Source organism: Mixophyes fleayi, chromosome 7 (genome assembly GCF_038048845.1).
Source record: "Mixophyes fleayi isolate aMixFle1 chromosome 7, aMixFle1.hap1, whole genome shotgun sequence".
Lineage (NCBI taxonomy): Eukaryota > Metazoa > Chordata > Amphibia > Anura > Limnodynastidae > Mixophyes > Mixophyes fleayi.
The window spans coordinates 133,238,194-133,261,817 of NC_134408.1; the positions used below are offsets into that span (position 1 = coordinate 133,238,194).

At 41.0% G+C, this 23,624-nt stretch overlaps 1 protein-coding gene across 5 annotated transcripts in view; it reads right to left on the minus strand.

The window, feature by feature from the left end:
- Positions 1-1,163: 1,163 nt before the first annotated feature.
- The window catches only part of TANC1 (tetratricopeptide repeat, ankyrin repeat and coiled-coil containing 1), a 146,885-nt gene continuing 124,424 nt past the window's right edge, over positions 1,164-23,624 (minus strand). For 3 of the 5 annotated variants that reach the window (XM_075180818.1, XM_075180819.1, XM_075180821.1), the window contains 9 exons: positions 14,513-14,646; positions 11,765-11,888; positions 10,373-10,548; positions 9,073-9,205; positions 7,643-7,734; positions 5,848-5,994; positions 5,451-5,522; positions 5,156-5,256; positions 1,164-4,917 (listed from right to left, as the gene is read on the minus strand). In XM_075180818.1, coding sequence (XP_075036919.1) covers positions 3,582-4,917; positions 5,156-5,256; positions 5,451-5,522; positions 5,848-5,994; positions 7,643-7,734; positions 9,073-9,205; positions 10,373-10,548; positions 11,765-11,888; positions 14,513-14,646 — 2,315 coding nt within the window. In that variant the 3' untranslated portion in view covers positions 1,164-3,581. Of the gene's footprint in view, positions 4,918-5,151; positions 5,257-5,450; positions 5,523-5,847; positions 5,995-7,642; positions 7,735-9,072; positions 9,206-10,372; positions 10,549-11,764; positions 11,889-14,512; positions 14,647-23,624 lie in introns of those variants that run through there. The other 2 variants (XM_075180820.1, XM_075180823.1) reach the window with 2 other exon arrangements.

Genomic DNA, 23,624 nt, shown 5'->3' on the forward strand with positions numbered 1-23,624 from the left:
TTTATTTGAACTGTTCTAATGCAGAAACAACACGAGTAATACTGATAGCTCTACGCTATTAATGACCATTCCCCTCCGACACTCCTGGTGCTGGGACAGTGTTGCGACTCTGCTCATCATTGCCTGTGATGGACACTAACTAGGTGCTCTTTGCACCAGGGGGCAGTAGCAGAGAAAACAGTCTGAGCTGCTCCAGACAGGATCATTACAATAGAAAATGTGGGGAAGTGGGGGGAGCTCTGCTGAACAGCTCCTCCCCCCCATGGGTTTGGCTTGCTACTTCTCTGCCATATTTTTGATACTTTAAAGCCCAACCCCACCTCAGTGATGTCCTACATATCCCTCACCAACATGTTATTGTAATCTAAGGATTATCGAACCTTAATTAGGCAGCAGAGGAAATGGAATTCTGGATAAGAGAAGTCAAGCAATGGCAACTGGTGAGCTCTTCAAGCAGACTTACTATTACCATTGTAAGAGTACAATCATATTTTTATATGTTAATTTACTAGTATTTATATTATATACAATAGATAAAGGGTTTTAGGCGAGATCAGAGAAGACATTGATTCTTGATTATCCAAGTCCCATATAGTTTGAATAAACTTTTGATTTGCACACAGCTCATACTGCACAATTTAAAGGGAAACAGGGGAGTCTGAGGCGATAAGCTAAGATGTGCAATAATATTGTAAATCTGTAATTACATAACTTACTATGATGTATTCTATATCTAATAAATACATGGTCATATGTAGGATTAGAGTTTGGTAAATTTTGTCAAGTATTGGTTGTGTATATTTATTAAAAATAAATAAACTTGCAGTATGAATAAGAAGTCAATCAATAGTTATTGTATATGGATATATAAGTATCCAGCACATGAGCCAAGAGCCAGGCCCTAGCTGTTCTCCACACAGCTCCTGCAAATAGCCGGTCCGCCATAAAAGTGTGATATGATCATATTCTAATATCTGCTACAGGTGAATTGGCTTCATTTGCACAGGACAAAGTGAGTAACAATAAATTACACCAATCTACTGGTCTCCCAAAAAATTGCCCAGTTATGAAAGGATATTATCTCCTGCAGTGTGCATTGTGATCCCCTATTGGCAGAGTGTGGATATGGAAAGACTGACCGCTGACACAATCGATAGACACAGTTTTATCATACAAAAATGATATTTTTTATTCCTTAAGGAAATACAGTAGATGTGCAAAAGATAAGCTACAGACCAAACAGACAGGTAAAGGAGTTGTAAAAATAAATAAGCTATATAGGGACATGGTAACATACTGTATTTGTGAACTTCTTGTTAACATTTTTTACACTGAACAGACATACTACAAGTATGTACTGTCTTAACATAGCCGTGAAACCTAAACAATTCGTATTATATATACAGATAGCGAAGACTTAACACATCGGTGTAGATGTAAGGATTCCTATATATGTTAAAATGCGCTGCTGAACCCCAAGAAATTAAATAAAATTTGAGAACCAGTCACCTGACCACAGTGCGGGCAGCTATACCTTGGGAACCACTGATATAACCAGGAAAATGCAGCCAATGACATCACAGGCACAAAGTAGTTCAGTGATGTCACTGGTTCTTAGTGAACCGATTGGTTCAGCACACAAAATAGGCGACGCCGCTATGTTTAGGCAAGAAGTATATCTTGAGCTTATTGCCATCCAAAATATATAACCAATTTCCCCTGTACATTTAATCCTCCCTGTACCTTTTCTCTCTGAATTTACAATTATCCTCTAAGATAGCACCTTAAAAAGGTGTTTACATATAACAAGAGTAAAGTGCGATAACTGCTAGAACTGATATTTTGCCATATTTATATATAATTCAGTGCAAAAACCAGCAAGGTTGAAGCCTGCGATAAAATGCATGCGATATATGGCTATGTATAAATTTCCATTAGAAAGAAACAGAAAAAAAAAAAAAAAAAGTTATACATTATGTACATATGAAAACGTGATTGATTATTTTATAGAAACAATATATACGGTTATAATTTATATTACAACCTACCTAATATGTGACCTTCTATAAAATATCAGACATTCTGTTATTCCATTAAAACATTCATTTTTACATAGCTATATAAAATTGCCATTTTCAGAAATAACTCTCTTGCGGCCAAAGTGTGATCCAAAACGGCAGCTAAGAGGTTATGTTGGCTTAGGAAGCCTTAGGACACTCTCACCCCAGGTAGACTACAACTCCCAACACCTGCCAGTCCCCGAGGGCTTGCCTACTCCTCAATCAGTCATCTTTGGATACCTACATTCTAGATTTAGAACCATCCCCTTTAGAAGTGGCAAATTAAGGCACCTGACTAAACGCACAATAAATATGCACCGTAATGTAATCATTTTACACAGCTATCTGCAGTAAGAAGAAAAAAAAAATATATATATTTTTTTTTTTTTAAAGGCACCATCACAATATTGTATAACACTGATATTCCAGTTATTATAAACAGCTCCGGCAAGCTGTGGATGTTCCATAAACCCATCCATCAAACTGAATTTTCTATTATCCACTGACTGTACTGTGATTGAGCGAAAGACCCCAGATGACATTGTTAGGGACATTTATGAAAACTGGTGCACAAGCATGGCGCTCTGTAACTCTGGCAACCAGAACTTTGCTTTAAAAATGATTCTGACTGGTTGCTATGAATTACAGCACCATTTTCTCGTGCACCAGTAGACTAAAAGCTAATACAATGCTCCGCTCTTTATAGCAGCAGCTGGCTTCATAGTGAGGGATGGTGGTATAAGGGGATGACGTAATATTTTAAATGCACTTTTGTGCAGAGATTACTAGCATACTTGGCATTATAAAGAGGGAGGGGATTGTACTGGATGGGCTGCTATGGGTTACAGTAAATTTGCCCCCCTGGATTCCTCAAAGGCAGAAACGGTGGATTTTTGTACATGTTGCATTGTGTTTTGGCTGTTGTTCCAAAAAGACCGAGCAGGTTAAAAGGTCCTCAAGGCTATCTGAGAGTCTTCAGGCTGCACCTGGCAGTGACCGACATGGAATCTAGTGCATTGGTTCCATGTCTACATCAGCGCGTTATCCCACAGCGCTGCTCCCGAACCCAGACATATCAATGGACACTGACCAGCAGCCTCTCTTCCAGAAATTGTTTGTCTACTTCTCAACTCCATGTTCCACCAAGTTCATGTATTTTGGGGACCCAGTTAATGGTATAATTTCCAGGATATGGTCTGGTTTTTTTTGTGTTTTTTTCCCATTAATAACCCAAAAGAACTAACCAGAACCACAGAAGCAGAAATGAATGTACATTCCAGACTATTAAAGTGTAAAACTAAGTTTTGTTGGTGATTGAGAATATCCCAAACATAACGTTCGACAGCAAAGCACAAAATATATATATATCTCCACGGCTTACTGAGCGCATCTATTTGTAGCTCCAAGAGATAGGAAAAAGTATTCAATCTTGTAAAGAGGAAGAAGTCTCGGCAACAAAAAAGGTCATTATCTTTTTATTCTGCAGTCAGTATTGCTTAAACCAAATACCGCCTGTGCTGGTCACACGTTTGACTCTATGAATGATCGCTTTGGTTTTGAAGAGGACATGGCGCTTAAATTAGAGTCTTTAGTTAAAAGAGATTGTGATCTCAGCATTGCCTCTTGGTATGACTGGGTGACAGACTTGGTCACCCTAGTTTCCTGGGTGAGAATGGATGTTTGACATTTGCCATCAATGTCTTTTGAGTATATACCATTGTGGGCAATCCCTCCGTGTACGTTTGGCATGGTTTTGTTTTGATTGCCATAGCCAGTTGCCTGCCTGGCGGGTAGCTTCTCAAAGTTTGTAGACTGGACAGTCCCGGTAGGGTTCGTGTTTACGTCCGTTGCTTGGTTTTGCCAGTTACGGCCAGACTGAGTGATCGGCAGCAACGATCTGGCTGTTTTGTCCATGATCCCCATAAACGGTATGTTTCGCAGCCTATGTTCGACTGGTCCACTTAGCGTTTGATTGGACTTACTGTCTTTGCTTCGAACGTCAGGTCCCTTAACACCTTCGGAAAAACTGCTGCTTGTGGTCAAGCTGTGGGCAGCTATTCGTTTGCTCTCCGTCACAACCATTTGTTTTTCAGTACAAGTTGTTTTGGACTCTTGAGGTGCAGGGAGCCCCACAAGCCTTTCTGTTGTTTTAGAAACAAAGGAGCCGGAAGACTTGTAGGACTGTAAGATCTCAACAGGCTGCTTATGGACAGCATGTCCGGAGGAGACCTTCTCATTGTACGCAGAACCTTGAGATCCGGAGGACACAGAATGTACCACATCTGCACTAGGACCTCTCATACCGCCTTGGTTGGTAGACTGTCTCAACGTAAGAGGGCTTGGAGGTGCCAAGGTAGAAGAGACCTGATTCTTTGGAACAGAAAAACTGTTCCCGGATCGAGACAGGGACTGCAAGGAATTCATGTGTTGATTGGTCTTCACTATCTGTGCCTGTTTTGTGGGTCGCTGTACCAGAGCTTGCTGGAGACATATATTTTTCCCTGGGTGTTCCTCGGGAGGCTCCGAATGGTACTTTGGATTAATATATTCCTGCACTCTGTTATTGTTGGCTAAATCCTGTGGCTTTGAGTTTCCTGGGAGTTTGTCAGATGTTGGACATTCCTCCTCCTTAATCTCATCAAAACTGAAATGATTGTCCAGCGTTTCTTCAAGAGCTTCGTCCTCTTGATCGGAGTCGTTTCTTGGTGGTGGCGGCGGCTGGTACTGCTTCTGCTGTTGTGTCCTTTGCTGCTGTTTGAACTCCTCTTCTACACGAGACAGGAGTCTCTTTATTTCCAAGTTGTTGGGGCACAATTTCAAAGCCTCATGGAGATCGGCAAGAGCCGCAACAAACTGCCTGAAAATAGAGAACAGAGGAATATAAGTGATCATCGTTACAGTCCTCGTACAAGGAAATCACTTTCTTGCAAAACAAATATTTCCCAGATCCACAGGTGGTATAATTATTTCACCAGTCACCTGGAAAACCTGCACTGCTGTGCTGGGTTTGGGAACACCGGACTAAGTGGTGGTTGGGAATTACAACCTAAACCAATGGTGCAGTTAAACTGATTAAACATAGATCGACAACTTACCTGCTGTTCCGTTTCGCTCTTGCCCTGGCGTAATAAGCTTCATAACACTTTGGTTTTAGCTCTAGTGCCTTAGATGCAAACTCCTCAGCCATGCCGAAATCCTATGTCACGAAGAAGAGGTTCATATTATAACCTAGTTTCACTGATCACTCTACAGTCAGATGCATTGTTATTAGTAGGACAATAGATACATATTACGAGAAGCAGACACATATTAGTGAGGTAAGAAGTATTATCATTATATGATCCAATTCCAACACTGCAAGTCTCAGACTGGGGTACAAGGATCCCGTACCTGAGGCCCCTTCATATCACAAGAGATAGGGGAGGGATCCTGAGAAGGGGGGAGATCTGAACCTGTTTCTTCCTGAAAGACAATCAGCGTAACCTTCACCAGCCCTTCTAGAAAGGTAACACTCAACAAGATAATGGCTGATAAATGTATACGGGAAATAGAAATCCCTCACTATTTCTATTGTGGTTACCAAACCTCAAAAAGGTCTAGACATGCACCTTACAATAGACCGTAACTAGACAAACAATAAAAATGGTTTCCTTTGCTTGAGCAATATATAGCTCAACTCCATTGTTTTACTAAATGATGTAAAACCTTTGCTACAAGTAATCAAAACAGTACTATAAATTGTTCTATTCTAAGGCAAATGTAATGTGCACAAAAGTGTTTTACTTACATTTGTTTTTCGGCGACATCTGGACATATTCAAGTAGAGAGAGACACGCAGCTCATTAAATGCTTTCATTTCTTCCCCAAATCCTTCCCGGGGAAACTTTCTAAGAGCATACTGATATCTCTGTGCAGCTTCTTTCATCTTCCCCTTCTGTAGGAAACAAAAGCAATGCTTGGAGAGTGCCATCTAAGATGTGGTTTAAATAGACCAAACATCTTGCATACAGCTCGCTTGTGTCAACTTTTTCCAAAGCGAACACATCAGAAGGCGCATTTCCTTTCATTTTGATTCCGGATACATCTAGATCAGGGTTGTCTAACCCGTGGCCCGCGGGCCGCATGTGGCCCAGCACGCCTGTAAATGTGGCAAGGGGGCAGCGCTGTTAATGAAATAAATATCCTGCAAAAAAAAATAAAAAATACTTACCTTGCGGTCACGTCAGCTGGCGCTCCGGCTCCCTCCCTGGTCTCCTCCTCCGCGCGGTGCTCGCAGTGAATGTCGGGGGTGACATCATCACACCCGACATCCATTGCGTAGCGCAGCACAGAGGAGTCACCCGCGCGAACTATCAGCAGCAGTGAAAGATTATCCAGTATCTTATTGTTGTTACTCTGAATTTGGACTTTCTGCACCATGCAATTATGAACTAGCTGTGTTCTCTGTATGTATCTATTATAAATATTAAGAGATAATTGTATTTTTAATATTTTAAACCATTTTAAATGTGCAGTGCTGAGTAGGGTGAAAATATCACCCACTGTTACCCTCATCAGAGGCTGCTCCATGAGCCATTTTTCCCGCCACCCTATCTTTAAATCTCTGTAGATTTCTATTAGTCCTCCTGATGCTGCCTATATCGGTGACCATTTCAAACTGGTCAATAAAAAAAATGATTCATGGGTGCTGAAAGAGAGGAAAAAAAAGTTTTTGCCATTTAATTCCCTGAACCCCACTAAGGGGCAGATGCAGGTAAGTTAAATTGCAGCTGGTAATGGGACTACTGCTTTAATCATGATTCTGCAACAGGTTTCCTAACTCTTACTAACTTCATTTCCAAGTAAGTTTAATATGTTAACTATGTTTTCTATGTTTTTTTGGATGATCAGCTATCATTAGTGTTAGTGTATTTTATGTGCGGCCCAAACCAACTTGTCGTCTTCCAATATGGCCCAGGGAAGCTAAAAGGTTGGACACCCCTGGTCTAGATGATCTTAATTTGCGGGAATGGGTACTTCTAATTGTTTAAATGCAACCTCTTTATTCCTGTATGCAGAAGAGGCTCAGTCCCACACTGTGACTGACATAATATTCCTAATTCTCCAACTCCCTCCCCCCCACCAGCAAATGAGCATACAATTATTTCATTATAATAATCACCAACATGGCCGGAATTTTCCCCCACTTCAAATTATTCAACATCAATAATTACAGCTACAGTTTTTTAAACACAAAATGCTGGAATATAATTTGACAACTAAACTCTCCCGATTACACCCACAATAAAACTGCAGGACTCATTGGTTTCTAGTGAATTGATTGGCTGCATTCTGATGACTCCCCTAAGTATTGGTTCCCCTGGTAACATGACCACCTCCAGTGTGGTGCACTATGAGCGTTTAGCCAACAGCGGATCTGCTCTATAAAAGATGTATTAATAGCAACATGTACAGTATGCAGAAAAGAACTATACTCTATTATTTTACAATTATGTACTCTGCAGACATAGTACTTCTGTTCTAATCCGTGACCACATGTGTGTGTTATCCAAAACAATCTGAGGAGTCATTTGTTAACTTACCCTGTACAAGATATTCCCCTCATCCATTAATTTCTGTAGGAGAATGATTAGGATGTCTGGTTTGGAGGTTGCCATGGCCCAAGCTGCGTTACCTACAACAAAGAAAGAAACCAGGGTTAAAGTACAAGTGTCGCCTACACACAGGAGACAGATGTATTATACTAATATATATACATATTTTTTTTATGGCCCATGTAGATAGCTCAGAAACTCCATTTTTAAAACAATAACAGGAATCATCTTACAACGTCTCGGTGGTGCAAAGACCTTACAGCTATTTTAATACAGATTTGTGATATGTACAACATGTGTCAAGGCAAATTTTAGTGCATGTTTCCTCCTTGATAGCCACAAGGTAACAGAGGCTGCAGCCTGCGTACAGCGACACACAACAGATGTCTCCAACACAATAAGGCAGCAGGACAGGAAAACGACATCAGTTTCCTCCAAGTGAGACTTCATGTCATTAAACATATTGTTATAAATGTCGGTCAGGCGCTATAACGGTCTAGGCACAGATCTATATATAGCTGTGTAAGTGTCACCAGATTCTCAGTGTGTAGGACTTTCTCTCCTTCATGAACAGACCAAAATTCACGATGTGCAGAGTCAATCCAAAAAGTTTTTTTTTTATTATTTATTTAGAGTGAATTATATTATTGTTCAGGACAGACGGGGCTTTGTGTTGGTAGCCCATGAGGTGGTGTTTGTATATTAGGACCAAAGAGTGAATATGACTGGTAGCAGGACACCAGGCTTACAGCGGACCAAGAGATGGAATCATAGGCTTAGAACGGACTCAGACTTTGCAGACAATGAATTCTATAATCCGTCCTCAGTAGCTCCAAGACCGAGGGGTCTGTGCGCACATACACCCCCCCCCCCCCCCGTCCCAAGCTGGCCACATACTGTGATCCAGCCACGGGGCTTGAAAACCAGGGATCATGATCAATTTGGCCATCCATGTGGGTGACCAAACTGGAAAATATCTGGTCATTCATTATTCCATTCACTAATAATCCTGATAGTATCGTAATGGACATTGTGTTCATTCTGGGACAACACATGCTATGAAGTCAATCCAAATGCCCAATATCACCGGTAAGATCACAGCACGTGGCTGGCACTATGATCTCTGTTGTAATTGCCACAATTCGGAGTGGTGTAGACTGTGGAGAACCGGAGGTGTCAGGTTCAAACATTGGAATTATTCCTGGATCCTTCAGTTCTCCACCATCTGGAAGGCTAAGACGATGTTATGGTTCTATCTGTGATTATACAGTAAGAAGGACCCAGGCCGACTGCTGCTCCATAGGCTTAGGAGATTAATTGGGAAAACAATGGGGACAAATAGTTGTCTGGAGTTCTCCTTTATTGCATTTGAGATTATAAAATAATTCTGGGATTCTTATTGGAAGGAACAGTTTTACCTAGTTTGGCTCCTTTCCTGAGCAGCGTCACAACGACGGCCGTGTTCCGGCATCCTATGGCCCGATCCAAGGGTCGCATCCCGCTATAGTCGACATGTTCAATCATAGCACCATTGTCAACCAAATACTGAACCTATACAGCCCGGGAAACAGAGACAGCGTTATACACAACATACATTATCCTATCCCATCACATGCAGACGGCATGAAACAGATACGGAGCATGAATTACAAAAGCCTCATCATACTATGTAGGGGCCCTTGGTGCTGTTCCTGGCACCACGTTACATCAGTTGTGCAAAGCAAATCCTGACTGTGACCTGCTGGCCGCAGTCGTCGTAATGCAGAGCAAATAAATATGACAAAGTATTAACTATTCTTTCGGTTGTCAAAATGTAGCACTTTAATCATACAGTTGTAGCAGATCTCCATAACCCAAGTTAGTAGAAACAAAAAATAACCTTTAGTAAAGGAGAAGAGGATATAGATCACTAATATATACAGATGTCTGCTGTAGGATGTGTATGCAACGACATAACTACCATGCAGGTGGTATGAGGCCCACAGATGGGGGTGGGAGGTGGGCTGCCTTCCCTACTATAAAGCCCCCTGTGTATGTGCGAGATTTTCACCACTGGGCGGTACGGGGGTCCTTACAAAACTTTACTATGGAGCCCCCAAATGATCCCAAATCATGAGAAGTACACAGTACAATTTCAGGGAGAGGGGGGGGGAAAGATGTTCGTACGACAGAAGAGTAAGACCAATAGCCATCAATACATGCAAAGGATAAACCATCTAGAACTATATCCTTGGTTTATCTAAAGCTGCTGTAACTTCCACTCCTTATCACCTATTCGTGCAAACACAAGCAGGGGGAGGGGGGTGGTAGATATGTGTGATGTCAGCGCGGGGAATGTTGTCTTCTGCAAAATATCTGCAGCTCCCACATCACCAGCAAGCAGGAAAAGATAAACTTCTATCAGGAATAAGAAGAGATCACGCTCATTCCGCTCAGTTCTCCACACACACACACACACACACACACACACACACACACTGGGCATTCCTCTACAGAATGCATAGCATGCATCTGCGGAGCCAAGGGAGCTTTTAGACCAGGAATGCACTTTGCTGGCATCCACACAATACGTAAACAGAAGATTAGTTAGGAGTTTCAGTTGCAGAATCCCATGTTTATAATGTGGGGAGGTTTCTTAAACAGTGCTGAAAGGCCAATATATCAAGTGAACCTTTTAAACATATTTGGAGCATTTAAATATTTAACGACTTCACTTACAATTTCAGCATCTCCATAGAACGCGGCCAGATCCAGCGGTGTACGGCCATTTCTGTCCATCTGGTCAATGCTAGAGCCTCTTTCTACCAAGCACTGGACAACGGCTTTGTGGCCCTTCAGACAAGCCCAGCTAAGAGCGGACAAGCCTTCTTTGTCGAGCGCTGCGATGTCGGCCTCTGGAGAGAGAAGCGGAAACATTTCTAGTTATCGCTACTGACGTTTCCTGCTACACAATGATCAATCGGTAACAGTCTTCTACACTGCTGGTGTAAGGCAGGGCCCATGTACCCTATATAAATATAGTTACGTATGTGTATGTTGGTCAATGTTACTGAGATTTCAGGAACTGTACAGAATCGAATGTGATGCATTCAGTGATACTTAACATTTGTTTACATTAAATAAGAGTACATATACTGCCACAAAGTGTACCTGGTCTGTACACCATGGAAGCAGCCATATTTTATGCTGAAACCATACCCAGGAGTAATCAGCCTACCGATTTAGAAAGGACCAATCAGCTCCCCAGTTCCTCCTGAACCAATAAGCTACATTCCCATAAATATGACTGGTGTAATAGGATCCTGTACCTGTTTACTACAAAACAGCTTTTCAACACGTTTATCATCATCATATGGGGAACGGAGCAGGGCCTGTAAGAATGTATCAGGCCACAGCACTCATGACGCTGAAATTGTATTTTGTCATAATATTTAAAGTACAACTTTACAACAGTGAAGTACTCCTTTGCTAAATATATCATAATACACTAATTTAAGCTTCACAAGCTCTTGTGTAAAGCTCTGTACTTTAAGTTGAATACAGTGTGATCTTCCAGGCAGAAGAGAAGTGAAAGGTTGTCCAGTTAGTTAAAAAGTAAATGCTCAATTAACAAAAATAGCCAAAGAAATTAAAATATTTGACACTCAAAGGGCACTTCTTGTTCTAGGCACTAATTCTGGGAAATGCATCAATCATAATTCATGCGCACACATGCTAACGTTTCCTTTGATGAAGCACAATACCTCCTCATCACCAGTAGGTGTCACTGTTGCAACTGCTTTTATATTTAAAAATATTATTATATTATATTATCATAAAAGTTCTAGCCGACCAGTGAGCACCTTTAGTGGAGGTAGTAGCAACAAAGAAACATATTGGGTGTATATGAACATTCTAAAATCACACTATGACCAAGCAAATATAGTCAAACACTGCATTCTATTCTAAGGAGAATAAAGTTCTATTACCATATGCTTCATAAAATGAAATGTAAAACATCCACATTTGTCTTTAATAAGTCCCACAGTCACCCAACTCGCACTGTAGACTTCAGCGCTACAAATTATACAGCGTCTTATTGTACCGCAGTTTAGTTTCACATTTTCTCACCCTCTGACAGCAGAAACTCCACGGTACCACAATGCCCCTCACACGCAGCGACCATGAGAGGAGTCCTGCCCTGCTTGTCACTCAGATTCACATCACAACCGTGCTGCATGAGCAGTCTGGCAACCTGCAGGGAGCGGGGAACAAATGACACTTCAGAGAGAAAGCTCGATAGTGAAGGACACTGACATTAATATGTTATTTCACCTCCCTCCTCAGCATCGCAGGCCAGCTTCAACCGACTAGAGGATAGTTACATCATAAACACATTTACATGCATCCTCAGGAGGTTCAACGGTCTTAGGAACAATGCTAAATACAGAATAATAGTCTCCAAGAGGAATACATGGCTCAGCATTCATAAATGCAGGCTGAGATAATCTGACAGCAACTGCTCCCTGCACTACTGTCTTCAATGTAGAAATTATACTAGATTTTAAAAGTGGGATCAATTGTGAGGTTTTACTGACAGACGGATAGTAAGTTTTTTTTTTTTTTAAAGAATGATGATATATAAAACAAAACAATTTGCAGCGAACACAATTTATACAATTTTACTCATCGGAAACTCCCCAAATCCCTCCCAGGTTAGCCTCATAGCTATTCACTGTGTATTAGCAGAATATTTGCTGGACATGTAGTTAATCCTCAGAGATATTTCATACAAGCAATCTGGGACCTCTAACAGAAGATAGTGACGTATCTCCGATGCACAGCTAGGTAACCGGTACATGCAAGGTATACATTCAAATATTTACAGTATACCACAATATATTATATACTGTATGCGTGTTTGCCATTAAAATATTTAAGACAAATGACCGGTTTTGATGTTTAGCACCGATTACACTTTTTTGCACACTGAGGTCTCTGTCTGTACTCAAGAAACAGGTCCTGCCCACATGCGACATGACTCAGTGTTCTATAGCGGACAGTGTGAACAATCCGCGAAGGTATGAGGACGTCTGTGGGAGCACTATCCGCGATGAGAACTGTAGAGCATCAACAAAATCCTGGAAATATTACTGTAATAGTTGTGATTTGGTTCCCTTGGGATAAATATATACATTGCATTTTGTTAAAAAAGGAAAAAAAATTCAGGGAGTGAAAAGGCTATTGGAATATGTGTATGTACTCAGCGAGATATTCTAAATATTACATGCTGTTCTTTAGAGCGCTGTTAACGGACACTGCGGCCTGGCTGGGAGCCAGATCAGCATCTCACACTATAAAACTTGTAGGCGTTGTATGGAGGTATTGTGTATTGTCCCAGGGCCATATGAAGTGTCATGAATAGCTGTCTACACCAGGAGAGGATAAATATAAAGAGGAAACGGCAAAGGGGACTCAGACGGCACAAAGGCTCAGACTATCTCATTAGAATTTGTATGGCAGCGTCTTCAAGGACAAATACAGTCCTTTCCCTCCCCCCTGGGCTAAATATTATTTCACCACCTTTTAGTGGAGCTTTCAGGGAACCTGAATACATTACTTCTACTCCTGTTACAAGAAACTTATCTGCAAACTGTAACTTCAGTTCTTTCACGCTTATCTGGATAATCTTAGATTAGCCAGACATACTATAGTATCACAGTATATCACATACGTTAGCGTAGACGCTGTGCAAAGTTAGTATTTAAAGGTCTGTTTTTTGCTGTTATGAATGTAACTCAGAGCCAAACACTCACACAGCCCCTGCTGCAAGGTTTACCTACACTGAAAGCTGCCCTCCAAAGAATACCCAAACAACTTTCATGTGTTCATATATGAACTGGAATTTCTGTATGAGCGTTTTTGCAAACCACCATAAATATAAATACTACTATAGCATAGAACACGAATACTAGGACTTAACAGAGTTTTGTTTCTAAACATGAAGAACGGCAAGGCTTGAAAGCTGAGCCTCTCATCGCTGCAGAGATCCAGAGCCACATATCAGAAGAGTCAGTGGATCTATACGTAAAACATTAATCTGTGCTATATGTTCCAGACACCCAGATTTCAAACTATGTGTATAGAACTTCATGATGATCTAAGTTTGCAATTGATAATCTATTACTTCACTAGTACTCTTGACACTGGCTTTGCTCATTGATTGGAGAAACTACTACTCTTTTTGTGTGTGTGTGTGGGGGGCACGCTGCTAAACTACAGAATCACCCGGCCCACCACTTGTGTAACTACACTGCCCACTGATCCATGTGGCAGGACAACTGGCTCTGTCCATCAGCAGACCACTCTCGCTGTCATGTGTCTAACCTTGTCTCCTGCTGTCCTAAGCACTACAAATGACATAACCTCAATGTGCTACACGTTTTGTAGCATGAATGAAGACTTCCTTATTCATCACATCGGTGGTGGAAGTTGGGGGTATACAGTGGTATGTCATACCGCCACTTCTCTTACTGCCGCCATTGGAAAACTATCACATTCCAGGTACATTTTCCATACCGCCACCTGTGTGTTTTTATAATGTGCTGTAGGGGTGAAAGTGCAAATATAAACAGTTGTGGACATTTACGAAAATTTCGTTCTTCAGGTAACTATGCAGAAGAAAAGGTTTTGCCCATAGCAACAACACACTAGATTAGAAAATAAAAACAAAGACCCGATTGGTGTCTATAGGTAACGCACATCTTTCACACAGACCCCTGTAGGACAGGTTTCATAAATGTCCATTACATTGGGTGTGGTGTCAGCCTAGTGACAATTCTAGTTAAAAAGAAAAAGCTATATCCTCTGTTACCGTACCTGCCAGTATCCTTGGCGCACAGCGCAGAAGAGCGGAGAGATGCCACGTCTGTTAACGCGTGATAAGACCGCTCCGTGGTCGAGAAGTAGCTCGCAGACTTCCAGCTTCCCCCGTCCTGCTGCCGCTGTGAGCGCTGGGAGCACAAAAGAACACGTTATTATAAGTACAGCTGAGAACACATCCACACACACATATAAAACAAAAGCACCAGTACTTTGGTAGTATACAGCACGGCTAACAGACATTACAGCAATAGTCATTCAAGCAACAGGAAGACAGATTATACTGAATGTAGATCCGTCTCTCCCTGGACGTTTCCGCCTGTTTCATGATTACGGGAGCCCCGAGGCTACAATATCCAGCCTTTTGCTCTGTGTAGTTTATATAATGGGACTCGTGGGACGTCCGTCTCCGTAAATCCAAAAACCGAGAATCTGTCGGCTATATGAATTATTTAATCTAGCAATGCCCTTGCGCTAAAGGGCACAATTTGTTCCACTTAAAATGATTACAAGTAGAAATGAATTAAACATTCTTTCTGGACGGCCGTCACTCACTCACAAAACAGATGTGCATGAGACCAAAACGTAATGGTGACTTTTTTTTTTTAAATGTACACGCTGCCTTCACACATAGGAGGCAGCCATATTGAGCCGAGCCCATATTCATTAGAACACAGCTTCACCATTCGCTAGGAACAGGAGACGTGACGTTTCATCTGCGATGTTACTAGTTCAACCCACAAAATGGCTGCTTACACTATTTGGAGGCAACAGGTAACACTTTAAAAGTACACAACTGGTAATTAGCAGTATATTACACGCCACAATCTCTGGATTACTATGGCAACCACAGTCACATGATGCAGTGAGCAGAGGGGCTTTGGAACACCCATCTGAGCTCCATCTGCACTGTGAGATCCTCCTTCACCCCCTCTACCATCACTTGAGATGCTGAGAGTCTGAGCTTGTGTCTGACTTTCTTTGCCAAACAGCTATTTTGAAACGGAGATAATTATTTGTAGTAGTATCGTTAAGAAAACGATACATGGTTAAAATGGAGCTTAACCTGCTATTTAATAAATAAAAAATATATAATTTCCATGTGTGCATTAACACACCCGTGAACACGGTCTATCTAATTCTGTGTAGGAATCAATGATCCTTGTACTGTGATTAGATAGTGATGCCTTCACACATGGGTGAAGGTATTACGTTCATTGGTAGCACCAGGAGAACATTGGCATGAAGGCACAGGCTAGGCGTTTAATAGATGGGATATATATATATATTTTATACAAGTATTTTTTGCGTGCCTTGTGTAAAAAGGTGGTCAAGAAAACAAACCGCAGACTTAACCATCCCCGAATACTGTGCTCTCAGTTTCTTACTTCCTTTCAGTATATTTCTTGCAGATTATACAGCTGGGGGCCTTTTCTCAATAACCTCGTTCAAATGAGGCCAAACATTGGCCTAGCACCGTTCTTAAGCGAATTATTACAATGCAATAAGAAGCCATTTATCTAGCGTTTGGCTGTATTACAAGAGCATTCGTTGTGCCAAGTACAGAATTGTGCAGCTAGATGAATGATACAAAGTGTTGGCCAGCGACAATCGACTCGTTAATGTGTCTGACTTCAAATAATTTATTAGTTTACAGATTAGTGAGTCTGAGCCTCTCATTTCACACGAGTGTTGAACAACCGAGAAGGAGGGAATAAAAAAAAAAAAAAAAAGGATAAAACAAAATAAAGCAGCTGAAACGTCTTGTACTTCGATACAACCAGAATCTATTACCGCATAAATGCATCTGTTATAAGACTACAAATTCATTTTCTTCTATTCACTTTGATTGGCAGTGCCAGGTGCAATAAGCCCCGCCCACCCATGTTACGGGCAGATCCACAATACGAAGGAAAGATCTCGAATACAGACAAATCACACTTGTATATAAACACCTGCTGATTACAGGTTTTCTTATTTATTGTACTATCTTTTGCGCTCCATATTATATAATGCTATAGTGCCATATTTTCTGACACTTACTTTTTAAGGACTCCAGAAAAAAAAGAGAAAAAAAGCCATTTTTACATGTCAAATACTTAAAAAAACCCAAAACATATGGTGTAAATATATAGTCATTCCATCAAATGCCTTTTAAGGACATTTTCACTATTACTAAGTGATCATTTAGCATACAGGTTTAAGTAAACACCTGTTTTGCAAAGCCACACCCCCTTTCACACCGTTGCGTCACCTAACACGGTAACCAGAGTGACAATTTTAGTGTCTGGAGCAAAATAAATAAATAAAAGAGGCGTCCCTTTGCCCTCAACTGGAACCAAATCAACCAAAAATATTCATTAACCTGCTCCCCACTTCAGCTTTGCACCCTGGGCATTCGACCCTCTCGCACAGCCCTAGATACAGACCTGACAATAACAAATTTAAAAACTTTGTAAAAAAGTACTAGAGAAGCGGTACTGAGCAATTGTTTAAAAATACAGGGGGAAAAAAAAAACAAACAAAAGAAAAACAGATAGGGAGAATAAGACATCCATTGTACAATCACAGAGTCAGCTCCATTGTCACAGTCGCACATACCCCATTGTTCATTATATCTGTATTCTCTCTACTCCCCCGTCCCACTCACCCCTCCCACCGTCCCCCACGGTGATCGTGTCCCTGTTTTCCAACTTGTCCGACATCCAGTCTCCTGCTTCTGGATCCCACTCCATACAGAGATATGTCTTCAAGAGCACCCCTTAAAATGTATAGCACCATCACTGGTCATGCCCCTGGGACTGAATGCAGCAATCACTAGAGAGCATTCGTCACCACAAGCCAATAACACAGATTTATAAAAGCTTTATACGTTCAACTCCTCTCCTTCCCTATTCCATATCATATCTGGATCGTCCATTAGGCAACCTAGGCTCCTGCCTAGAGCACAATGGGTACAGATTACCCATTTTTATGTTTGTTTTTTTTGACAAATGGAGAAGAGAAGGGAGTGCAAACCAGTTTATTGTCTAGGGCACAATCTAGCTTTCATGAGATCACCCCCCTTCCTTCATTAAGCCTAAGTGGGCATATGCAGCAGGTTGTACTGCTCTTCCTGGCAGTCTGGGACAACTACTGTAAATCCACGAGTCTCCTAGACATTTCGGGAGAGTAGGCAACTACGCCGTGGGGTCTTATTCCGGCTCTGTTCCAGATAGATGCAAAATTGAAAAAAGCCACATTTTGCTTTACAGCGTTAAACCTGAGCACATGCTTTGCTGATTTAGAGAAGTCTTAAGCTATTTAAGATATTTATTTAGCCAAGCAATACAGTATATGAATGTGCAACAGCTTGCTCATTAAAAAAAAAAAAACCCTATTAGACTAGTTGCAAGTTCAATAAGAAAAAGGGTTGAAAGAGATGTGAATGAGCTTTGTATCACCAACACATGTGCAGAGCTGATGAGGAGAGAACAAACAACGTTCTGGACCTGGTTCTACAGAATGCAGGAAGCAGCATAAAAAGGATGGGGGAGAAGACGCAATAAAGCAACAAGAATGTTCCCGATAATTATGACCTGTTGTTTACCATGGATGATGGCGGCAGCCTGCGAGCTACACCCTGAATCCAGTTTACCATATTCGGAAGCTGGCTAACCCACAGAGTTCTTAAATAAACAGTATCATGGCAAAGCTATGCTCAGGAATTCCGGCTATTTTTGTGCTAAGAATTAACTCTTATCTGATACTAACGCTCTTGCCGGGCGTATTCCCAGTAACCCTTCCCCTGCCAGGAAAGCTGTGCTCTTTACAGAACCACCTAAAACACTCCACAAATACAAAGCTGGTATCTATTTGCTCAGTAGCAGCAGACCAGGGGAAGCCATTAATCTGACAGATCTTTGATCTCGATCCAACAAACACAACAGGAAGTTTAAATTAAATTGTTATAATAAAAAAAATAAAAAAGGGGGGGATGTTTTTGTCTTCCAAAAAAAGAAAAAAGTGCAGGGTTTTGGCAGTAGGGTTAGGAAAAGGTAATAACAGATCCAAGAATGGTTTCCTAAGAAGGCCCAAAGATCGGGTCTCTTTGCAGCCGTGACATAAGTCTAATGTAAACGATAATTAACACCATACAAAACATCCTCTAATTAGAACCTCTGGCTTAAAGTCTTTGCCACGCCTTACGCATTTCTATTCCTCGCCTCTTCAATCCAGACAACACATCTGTAAAACTTTAAACGAACAAAAAACAAACAATGTGTGGAATGTGTGTTTAAAATGTATTTACTGGATCAAACATGTTACATTAAAGGATTAACTGCATTAAAGGATCCATGAGCATCTGAGTGTAGTACACTTCTGAGAAAGATGAATACTAACATAAAAGGTCAGAGTGTATAAATATGGATGGTGACAAGTGTACAGTGAGCAGGTTAGGGAATGATATTTTACTGCGATAGTTGACATACTGTACAGTGAACGTCGGGTCTGGTGTTTGTACACTGGGATTGTCGCTATGAATTAACATGTTCTAATTTAAGGTGTGCCCGTCTCCTGCACCATAGCCAAGTGCATGCCAAGCTTAAAATCTATCTGTGTCCCCAGACCTAAGCCTTACCCAAGCTCATGTCATAACTGTAAGTCTAAGTTTCCACCAAAGTCTGGATCTTAATGTGAAAGTTATCTGATCTACTCATCTTGGGATACAGTTGAACAGAGGACCCATTAACTTATACCACTTTCATTGCTCTGGCAAAATCCCGGTTTTATGAACTGGGATACTGCCGGGTGACAGTGCTGGTCACCCTGGCAAATACCCGGGTAGACCGTGTTCACACTGAGCATGGGTCTGCCCGGGTCTCCCTGGCAACATCACAAGAGGAGCTTTGATTGGCTTCTCTTGTGATGGAAAATTCAAACAAAAAACAAAAAAAACACACAAAACAAAAAAAAAAACAAAAAAAAAAAAACAAACAAAATAGCTTTTGGTGAAACCTGGTTTGAAAAACCTGTGTCTCACCGTTTACACTGGAAGCTACCCGGGTCGGACCCGGGAATAACCCTCCAAAAGACTCGGGTCTTATTCCTGGGTCAACCAACCCAGGAATTAGACCTGGACCCATTTACACTGAGCCTCAAGCCGGGTCATCTGGGCTTGCCCAGCAATAACCCGGATTTTATATCTGTGTCCATGACCAATTATACCCCTTTCTCACTAAAATCCCGGGTCAGACACAGGATAATGAACGCAGTTTCAATCAGTGTTCCGACCATTCACACTGCACTTTGTTCCAGGGTCACCGGCTTTTCAACTCTTTTCAAGTTTAGCCACTCCAATGAGCTGCATGTACATAAAGGAGAGGTAATTACAATGAAGGTGACCACTAGACCAGAGAGCTAACAATCCAACATCTATACCAGCCGACCACAATCATTTTCTTGATATGGTCAGTAAATGTGCGGGTAGTCAAAACCATAAAAAGTATTTTGTATTTAATTCATTTACACAATACTAAGTACAAGCAGTAGTAGATTTGTATAACATCAGTATCATTTAAATTTCCCCGTTTGGCAACCCCCGGTTCTGTCCGACGTGTTCTGTAATCCCATCAATTCTCGAACCCTGACGATTTAGAACACAATGGAACTACCCTAAACATAGAGAACTCCAGACCATAAACATTACTTTCTAAGTATTAAAGTAAGGAAAAGCCAAACATGAGACATGTGTAACCAATCTACTAAACTGAAGATAAATGATCAAAGAATGTACATGGTTATATAAACACGGGTCAAATGGATTTTAAACGCGCTTTTGTTTTCTTTAGACTGCACTGCTGAGTTCCCATGATTAAAAAGCTTTTCTCCTATAACAGTTATCTGCACTAAATTGTCACATTCTTAGCAGTTAAATATATAATACAAACACAGATGTTTTTGCAGAGACAAATTAAAAACACTTTTTGACATGAATATAGGTCAAAGTCAGTTATAAAGATGATCATTGAGGTCCGTAATAATTAGCTAAATGAATCCATCGTGTTTTTTATTTCACTAATCTGCAGCAAGTTGCCAAATCAGGAGGGAGGTGCTTCTGTAACACAGCAGGCACAGAGTGACTGACAGTTTGTCAGTCTTGCTTTTGCGGAATTGCACTGCGCAAATTGGCTGATTACTACACAGGGAGTAGGGCCAGTGATCTCCCTGTAGCTCACATAGATGTATTTTTTGACCTGTCCCAGATCCCATTAGGACACTGTATTTAAGATGTGGGAGGCAATACTTCAATTTATATCATAGCTACAGGAGGATATCGGGCTGGCATTGAACAATGTGTTTTGCCAACATTGGTGCATAGCTTCAAGTTCAAATCTGGGGTTCAGTGGTCCGTTAAAGCGCAATAGAATTGTGTTTAAATCATCCTCCATATCATTGTCCATTACGTTCACTTAGAGCACAATCAGACACACTGTGGTTCTCAAATTATTATATACCAACAAGCTTCTGGATTGGCAGACATGCTTGGACTTGTAGTTCTCCAATGGCGGGAGTCACAGGTTGGCGACCTCAGTGTGATTTGATGTACAACCACTTCTGACATGGATGCAGTCACATACACAACACCTTGTTTTATAGGTGGCCAGGTCAGAACAAAGACCTACAGGACGGGGATAAAATTTGTCCCTTTTGCAGTTATTGAAAGAGATAACGATGAATAACGTTACAGCATCAGCCAGCATGACCACTGGTGATTTGTTGTCACTAATTCTGTATAGAGGCAGACAGGGGTGTGAGAGGATAAAGAAAGGATTGTACATTGTAGGTGATAAACACACAGGATGTAGGAATGGATAAGACCAAAGCACAAGGGACGCGTGCTACATTTTTCAAAAATGCACAAGCTGCAAAACCAGAAAAGGAATAGTACATGTTCTTATACAAGTCAGTGACCCGAGATCTGGGACAGGATTTACAGCAATATAGGTACACAAGGTACAATCAGATCAGCTGGTCGGCTGAGATCAACCGGGACAGATACCACTGATTGGAACCAATCTCATCTGGCACACCACAATCATTCACAAATTGGACAATGCAGATTGAATTTATTTGGTCAGTCAGCAATCAGATCACTATGGTTACCCAATTATATGCCAACAATCAGCAAGTCGGCTAAGTGTTAAGTGCGGGATTTAAGGATTGTATATTGGACAATTTGATTGTATTGGGTCGGCCAGTTAATCATTGAATGATCAGAAATTGGTTACGTGCAGTCAGCTGCTTAAAAATTATTTTCTGCGTACACAACTGTTCTAACATAGAAGTTATGTAAAGCAGATCAGATCACTATCTACTACAACAGGCCTGTCCAACCTGCGGCCCTCCAGATGTTGTGAAACTACAAGCCCCAGCATGCTTTGCCAGTAGACAACCTGTTGATAGCTAGAAGGGCATGCTGGGACTTGTAGTTTCACAACATCTGGAGGGCCGCAGGTTGGACAGGCCTGCACTACAACATATTATAAATGCTCCTTTAGGTTTATTTTGAGTCTACCAGAGCGCTCCCGTCTGAGCAGCTTAGTGTGAAACGTTTATTACACACAGTCTATCCAGTGCCTATTTACATGTGATTTGTATTTATATCCCTTTATTACTATTTTAAGTAGCGACACTTGTTTCTCCCTTGCATGAAAGACAAATGCAAACCTGCTCCATAAATGCACCTTAGAGGGTGTAGGCAGCATTTTAGTCATCTTGTCCCATCATGTTTCAGCTGATGTTACAGTTCGTTCAGCACAAGGTTCACGATCAAGGTGGGGCATGGGAACCGCAAGGTTTTGCCAGCACAGATTATTAAAAGACAAAGTCAAAGGATAACCTGGTTCACAGAGCATGTTTCCTTTGTTTAAGCTTGTTTGATGGGAGAAACATGTGCGAAGGAAATAAAATAAATAAAAATACTTGTGATTTAAAGAGCACCTGTCACCTACATGCATTGGAACCGACCATTTAGAAGGCTCAGTTAATACCCAGAACAGGGGAGCCTATTGATTAGGAACTAGGCACAGGTGGATGTTTATTTTAGGTAAACCCATACTAAGGTGTAGTCTGACAATGTCACTGGTTCCTAGTGTACTGTTTATTGGCTTAAACCACAAAGCATCAACTGACGTCAGCTTTCATCCATATGAAGTAAATGACATCAGAACTCATTGTTTATATAAACATTATTTACTGGAATGTACACGTATTAGCTTGTGCATTATAACATAGAATGTAATCATAAATCTCCCCAAGGCTCTCATACCTGTCACTATGGTAATTTAAATACCAAAAGAATCTTCAAAACATTAATATAGAAACAGTAAACCACAGGGGAGGAGGCGGAGAGGAGGGCGCGATGATTAGATATGCTTTTCTGGCTCCTCTCTCTCTATTTCAGCCATATCTTTATATCATCAAATGTTTGTGTGTTGCCACACGATACAGTATAAAGCTGCTCTCTGGATATAAACTATCATATAAGCAGAGCTGTGATATAGCGGAGTGCAAGAAAACAAATTCTACAAGATAATACATGGGCTAAAAAGATGCCCTTTGAGCATAAAGTTCAGAACAAGGCCCAAGACATAATACCAACATATATTATTTTAAGATGTTCACCGAAAGTCACATATTGATGTTGTAAAGTATCCACAATTTGCATTCAAAAGGCTAAGACGGCCAAATAAATCTTATATAAAACTAAACAACAATGTGCTTTACATGTTAAAGCTCCTTAACATTCACAGATTTACAACCAAAGACATGTGAGATAAGTTACTATTTTGTACAGGGTTTTTTTCTATGCATAGCAGACTTCCTGTAAGTAATTCTAGAAGTGGATACTACTTGCAGCCAACCAGGGCCTAAATTATCATTTCCGTACATGGTACAGAAATGATAGATCCATATTGGATCTGCATTCAGTGGCCGTATAAGGAAACATCCACCTTTTGTGGAGTTTAGAGATTTATCATAAGATAACTTGACAGCCTCGAACACCCAGCTCTATTAGCTTTCCCCTTCGAACAGCTTTCACCCAGGACACAAAGTCCATCATTTA